Consider the following 7,296-nt stretch of genomic DNA (forward strand, 5'->3'; position numbering starts at 1 on the left):
GACTACAAAAAAATATCACAAGAAAACTAGAACTCAATGTCTATATAACCAATCGAGGCTCATTTTATAGCTTAATACTAGTTTATTTATTTATTTGTTTGTTTTCTTAAAAGCACCGTCTTTTTTTTTTTTTTTTTTACCTAAATTATTACGTGGTCCACGATAAAATAATCGTGTAGAACGAGGTCCAAGATTAGATTTAAACAAAAGTGTCCAAAAGCTAATTATTTCTTCTTTTAGGGATTTCTTTTATAGCTTCTAGCTCATAAAGTGACTTTAAAATGTGTATTAGTAATTGAACAAGGAGCCTCTAAAGGTGTGATTGACTTTGATTAAAAAAGCATCACAAGATTATGTGGGTCTTAAATATTATCAGTACCTTGAAAAGTTGAATAACTATCTTCCCACTTTTCTATGTAATGTATGTAACTTGTAATTTATTAATTAAAAAGTGTAGTTCGTATATAAAATATTTCGTATTCATGCAGAGTTCGGGGAAAAATCGCACTCCAAAAGATGTGATATAAACAACATATCCTAATACAAGTATTAGTGGCTGCTTTCAAACCCGTGACCTATAACTCTAAACTCTAAACAATGAGTATTGAATACTAGGGATATTTGGTTAGTCTTTAATTAACATATTGAAGCTCTGCCAACTTTTAAAATTTAATTAAACCAATTTGTGAGCTTCAAAACCAAGAAACCACTTAAACTCTGGCACCTTACATGATAAGGTTGGCATACTTTGAAATCAAACCTAATCTTTTACTTCATAGTTATTATATTTGGTTCAAAGTGGGAGTGAACCAAAAGTTTAATAGGCCAAACAACCTAGCTAGCGTTTGGTCATAGATTTCAAATTTGTTTTGAAAAATCTGATTTGGGTAAAGTTTGTTTTGAAAATGAAAATGTGTTTGGACATACGTTTTCAAAACATATTATCCAACTTTATTTTGGAAAAACATGTATATAATTCCCAAGTTTTGGGATTTTGGCCCAAAATCAGCAATTGGGGTGATTTTGAGGTTTGGGATTTGGGATTTTGTCAAAATGTGCGCAAAATTTATGGTCAAACATGAGTTTTAAAAATAAATCCCAAATTTATTTTGGCAAAACTCATGGCCAAACGGGGCCTTAGTTTTGCCTACATGCACATTTTATTATTTAATAGAAAAACCGAGACATATACTAAACTTATAATATTGTTGGCCTTTTCCTCTCATTGAAGAAAAATGTTATTAAAAAAGAAATGGATGTTGGTATCTAGGCTATAATTTTTCGTTTCATCAAGAAACTAAAATTATTAAGAATTGGAAAAAACTATCAAGAATTAGAAAGATAATTTTTTGTAAGGCGTATTTGGGTTAGACATCCGAAAGGCCAAAGATATACGTTATCCAAAAAAAAAAAAATCTAAGTAATTGAAAAATTAATCAAGATTACATTTGATAAGATGAATTAATTAATTAATTTGCCACACATTTTTCTCCTTAGATTTACTAGTGCAGTTATTCTAGAAGGACAACAAAAAGATGATACGATGTCTTTGTTTTTTACCTTAGAATGCAAAATTGAGCGAAGTGTAGAGTCCCTGTCCGAACACTTTTGGAATTAAGGTGGTTGGCATTTGAATTTTCAAACCTCCTCTCTCTTCTCTTTTCTCTTTTCCAAGAAACTATCAACATCTTTAAATATATACGTAGTTCAATTTAATGGAGTATATATATATATATATATATATATATATATATATATATATATATAAACTATTTAGAAGATAAATACAAATTTTGAATTAAAGCTATCAAATATAGCCCGTAACCAGAATTTTAACTCCGCTCCTGAACAAGTCCACACTGCAAAGCTTACAATAGTTTCCTGATGTACACGTTGTCTCTTATTTGGAGCTCTCCCCCCCCCCCCCCCACCCCCTCCAAAAAACAAATTTTTTTTTGGGTAGGATGGGTGGATAGGTTGTTTTATTTCTCACATGTATTTACTCCTTTGTTCTTAACATATCTGTTGGAAATCCACAATGTGTTAGGTTTAAAAGAAACAAAAAATTGTCTTTGGTAATCACCGCCATATAATTACTACTCATGTGATGCCTGCTCCACCGTGGTGCAATTAGCGAATTAATGATGGTTTATAAACATATGTCTCATCAACAATTTTACATACTTAATGATGGGTTTTTTTAGACAATCCCATGGCCTAGCTAGCTAGGTTGGTGACTTCTGGAGAGGCGTCCACTTAAAGTCGGTCCAAGTGATCGGACCGATCGCCCGCTTAAGGCCGATTCAAGTGACCGAAACTACATCATAATTTGGGATGTCACCGGATATACTTTTGTTGTAATGTGATTTTTAAGAATGATATTTTCTCTCCTTAATTACCCTCTAATCTTCAACATGAACGGTTGATGTTAGTACATTTTAATATTAAATATAATATTAAAGTGTATTATTTCTTGTGAGATAGTGACTATAAATTGATAAGAAAGTGGTCATTACTTTGGTGTAACTCATGAAACCACTAATGCCATGATCTATCAATAATTACCCACTAAAGATAAAATTTTGTAACCACCAATCATGTTCAACTTATTCTCTACAAAAAAGAATATTATTTTGTTGAAGGAAGGTGTTCATTTTGGTGGAGCTTTGGACTCAACAACTTGTCCAGAGTTTGTTCGAGTCATATGACGTTGTCAGACTGTTATATCTTGGAGGGGACAAGTCAAGACTATTACTGCTGTACCGGTGAAGATGCTACTGCAGTGGGCTTGAATCTCTTTAAAAAGAGCGAGATATCCGTGCCTCAGTCTGAAAAAATATTATTTATTTTTCTTCATCTTATTTTTCAACTGTAATTACTTGTAATTTCACCAATAGGAACAATTTAGCCAGGCAAGTTTAGATGTCACACTTGAAAGATAATATTAAAAGGAAAAAGCAAAAATGAACAATGAGTTTCCAGATAAGGAGGATGTAAAGACCATCATTTCATTTCAAGGGTATTTGCTGTTGCTTTTTATCAACCATGTGAGAGCATGCATATATGCTTGTAGATATCACTCTTTATTTTAGAAAGGAAAAAAAAAGACTAAACTTTAAAATGTAGTAATTTCTTTTCCTGCTTTCTTAAGGCTGCAATGAGGTAAATGGATCTGTTCTTTATAAAATCAACAATATTATTCGTTCTTCTTCAATATTCTTCAAAACCTCATTGTCAAGGAACCTTTTGTCAGACGTATCATTTAATTTCTGTTTGAAGCAACCTATGGTCTTCCTATCATATTTCGGTGCATTTGTAGCTATTTTCTATTAAAAAAAAAAGAAAATCGCATAAGTTGTTTATGCTTTTTATTTAAACTCTATACATATCCAATGACGATTCTATTCTATATATATTAAAAAAGGAAAAAAAAAAACTTACATGCACCTAGCCAGTGTTTACCCTAAATCTCACATGAAATTGAAGTAATGAATTAAGTGTCCATGCATATCAAGTAAGCATAGTTAAGTTATAAAAGAGTGCATACAAGAAATACATGTTAGATATTTATTGCTTGTATGTAAACAAGATGGTGAAGAATTCATTTAAATAAGGACCAATACAATGGTCAATTAGGTTTCTGTAGCAATTTAGTCCTCCATCCTATTTTATGTAACGGTGTTTAATCGGGTACGGAGTTTTCTTTTTAAAAATAATAATTAACAGTTGTAATACAACTATAATTGTATGACTATAAATTGTAAATTATTATTTTAAATAAAGTAAGAATATTAGTTTTTAGTATAGAAGTTTTTGATCAACCACATTGTATATGGTCGAAATCGGATTCGTCTATTGTATGACCGGCCGAGGCTGAAACGTGACAAGTCAGAGATCGAGCCCGGGTTATATCGAACCAAGGCATGAAGTTAAATCGTTGAGCTCGTGACTCCAGGACCGAACAAGATCGAGGAGACTTTGTCGAGGCAAATAACGGAAGGCCGAAATATTCGGAATCAGTTGGAGATCACGGCGGAAATCTCGGCACTTATCAAGGAGAGACCGATTAATTAGCAAATCGTGAGATTGGTTACCTTTTATATAATTGTATCAAGAATAGGATTCCTATACTATATAAAAGGGAGGATTGATCATTTGTAAAGGATACTGTAACACGCACAAATAAAGCAATATACTGATCAATTCTAGTTCTTACCATCTTGTTGCTCTGTTCTAACGTTAGTTGAGTCATTTCTTGGCTGTTCAATTTGTGTGGTTTGTATTTATTTTCTTAACATCAATTTCAATATTAATCTATTTTCTTAATTTCAAGTCATATCACATATCCTTAAAACCGCGTATAAATTTAATTATTATTCGATTTTGAGGGTAAACAGTTTGGTACCCACCGTGGGGCTAAGGATAATAGTGATTACGTGGTATAAACTTTCATAACACACACTATTTTACACTTGCTCTTTGAAGTATCTTTGATTCCAGGACCAAAATGTCGAATTCTCAGTCAGCACCCCTACACATTGACAATGATTTCGGCCACCACAGTGAAAATGATAACATAGCACCTGGGAACAACATACCCCCAGTTGGCCTCGATGGAGTTTCGGTTGTCGATCCAATCGATGTCAGCTCACATGTAGCCATTAACGCAAATTTGGTCGTCGATCCCGAGGCCAGCATCCGTGGGGATGTTCGATCAGCCGCTCAAAGCACACATGGCAGCGAAGATGGCGGGATCAGCCTGCGGGTGATCTTCGAAATGTTGTCGGCTCAACATGCAGTGATAGACTAGCTCCAAAACCAGAATCACCCACCGAGTATGATCAAGCCCGAGCCATCCCAGGAATTTGTCCATAGGGTCGAATCGGTTTCAAGGAAATCAAACGAGAAAGAATCGGAAACCAATCCTGAATCATGAAGATGCTCGAAGAACTGACAAAACAAATTGAGTCAAGGGAAATGAAGATCGAGGTAAACAACAAGAAGGTGGAAACTTACAAATTCAAGGTCGATCAAATCCCTCGGGCACCGCCGATATTGAAGGGAATGGACTCCAAAAAGTTCGTTCAAAAACCTTTCCCCTTGAGCGTGTCTCCCAAGCCGATCCCCAAGAAGTTCCGCATGCCCGAGATTTCTAAATATAATGGAACAACCGATCCAAACGAGCATGTCACCTCTTATACATATGTTATCAAAGGGAATGATCTAGGGGATGACGAGATCGAATCTGTCTTGCTAAAGAAATTCGGAGAGACCCTGTCAAAGGGAGCTATGATATGGTCCCATAATTTATCACCTGATTTTATTGACTCATTTGCTATGGTTGTAGATTCTTTCATAAAGGAACACGCCGAGGCCATCAAGATTGAAACCAGGAAGTCAGACCTTTTCAAGGTAAGGCAGAAGGACAATGAAATGCTCAAGAAATTCGTGTCTCGATTCCAAATGGAATGGATGGACCTGCCACCGGTCGCTGATGATTGGGTCGTTCAATCTTTCACCCAAGGACTCAATGTTCGAAGCTCGGTGTCTTCGCAGCAGTTGAAGTGGAATCTGATAGAATACCTAGTTGTCACTTGGGATGATGTACATAATCAGTACCAATCGAAGATAAAGGTCGAGGAAGATCAATTTAGGGCTCCTTCCGGGTTCGTTTATCCTATCAGACCCGTCAATAGAATCAAAAGGGATATTGACTGAGAACCAAGGTTGAATAGAGAGAGATACCAACCATATAATGGAGATCATAGGAGCAGCGGATCTGGGCGAAATTCTGTACAAAATGAAAGGAGAAGTGATCGAGGCGAGAGCTCTCGAGGGCTCATGAGCAAGAACGGCTTCGACAGGCCTATCGCACCTAAAGAAGCACCATGATTATCAGAATACAACTTTAATATTGATGCAACTGCCATCGTATCGGCTATCGGACGCATTAAAGATGCCAAATGGCCTCGACCTTTACAAACCGATCAAGCCCAAAGAGATCCCAACCAAATGTGCAAATATCATGGCACTCGTGGCCTGTAACGGAGGATTGTCAACGATCGAGAGAAGAAGTAGCCCAGTTATTCAACAATGGGCAACTTCAGGAATTTCTGAGCGATCAAGCCAAGAATCATTTCATAAATAGGGATTCTAATGAATAAGAAGTCCCTCAATACGTCATTCATATGATCATCTGAGGGGTTGATGTTCCTCAAGGTCCGATGTTAAAGCGCACCAAAGTATCAATGACGAGGGAGAAACGGATTCGAGATTACATATCAAAAGGAACTTTATCTTTCAACGATGAGGATTCAGAAGGAATCATGCAAACCCATAATGATGCACTGGTAATATCTACACTCATGAATAAAACTCGAGTTAAAGGAGTGTTAACTGATCCAGGTAGTTCAGCCAACATCATTTGATGAAGGGTCGTAGAGCAACTTGGCCTTCAGGACCAAATCGTGCTTGCGGCGGAGTGCTAAACAGATTCAACATGTCTTGCGAAACTACTAAGGAAGAAATAAAGTTACCGGTAAACGTAGCCGGAACCACCTAGGAAACCAAGTTTTATGTGATCGAAGGGGACATAAGGTACAACGCCCTATTCGGGAGACCATGGATACACACACATGAGGGTTTTTCCCTCGACCCTTCACCAGGTATTAAAATTCCCAACACCAGAAGGGATTAAAACGATCTACGGGGAGCAACCCGCCGCAAAGGAGATGTTTGCTGTTGGTGAAGTAATTCCGATATCAACACTCTCATAGACAAAGGATCCAGGTTCGAAAGCGCAACATGAATCCAAATAGCAATCATTGATGTCGGCCTCGACCCAATCGGACAAGTAGGGGGCTAACGAAGATGGTGATTACGAGGTTCCTCGATCCTTTATATCCCCCGATGATTCCGACGCTACCAAATCAACAGTTGAAGAGTTGGAGCATGTCATACTGATCAAACATCTACCCGATCAGAAGGTATACCTGGGCACAAGGTTAATTTCCAAGCTCAGGAAAAAACTTATGCAATTTCTTATAGCTAATTGGGTTGTTTTGCTTGGTTCCAACTCGACATGACAGGGATCCCACCAGAGATCACTACTCATAAGCTAAGTCTGGACTCGAAATTCCATTCGATCAAGCAGAAAAGAGACCCCAGTTTGAGATCAAGAATGCTTTCATCAAGGACGAGGTAACTAACTCCTTCAAATAGCTAGGTTCCATCCGGGAGGTCAAATACCTGGAATAGTTAGGAAACTTAGTTAGTAGTACCTAAAAAAGGGAATAA

The 7,296-nt window shown here is 36.7% G+C and overlaps 1 protein-coding gene across 1 annotated transcript; it reads left to right on the forward strand.

The window, feature by feature from the left end:
* Window positions 1-4,932: 4,932 nt before the first annotated feature.
* Window positions 4,933-5,718, forward strand: LOC138872682 (uncharacterized). The gene has a single exon (XM_070151092.1). The coding sequence runs from the start codon at window positions 4,933-4,935 to the stop codon at window positions 5,716-5,718; it is 786 nt and encodes a 261-aa protein (XP_070007193.1).
* The last annotated feature ends 1,578 nt before the right edge of the window (window positions 5,719-7,296 follow it).

This window comes from Nicotiana sylvestris, chromosome 7 (assembly GCF_000393655.2).
Source record: "Nicotiana sylvestris chromosome 7, ASM39365v2, whole genome shotgun sequence".
NCBI classification, from domain to species: Eukaryota; Viridiplantae; Streptophyta; class Magnoliopsida; order Solanales; family Solanaceae; genus Nicotiana; species Nicotiana sylvestris.

What these genes read in the sequence shown, in the direction of transcription:
- LOC138872682 (XM_070151092.1), top strand. Translation starts at nt 4,933, where the DNA reads ATGAAGATGCTCGAAGAACTGACAAAACAAATTGAGTCAAGGGAAATG.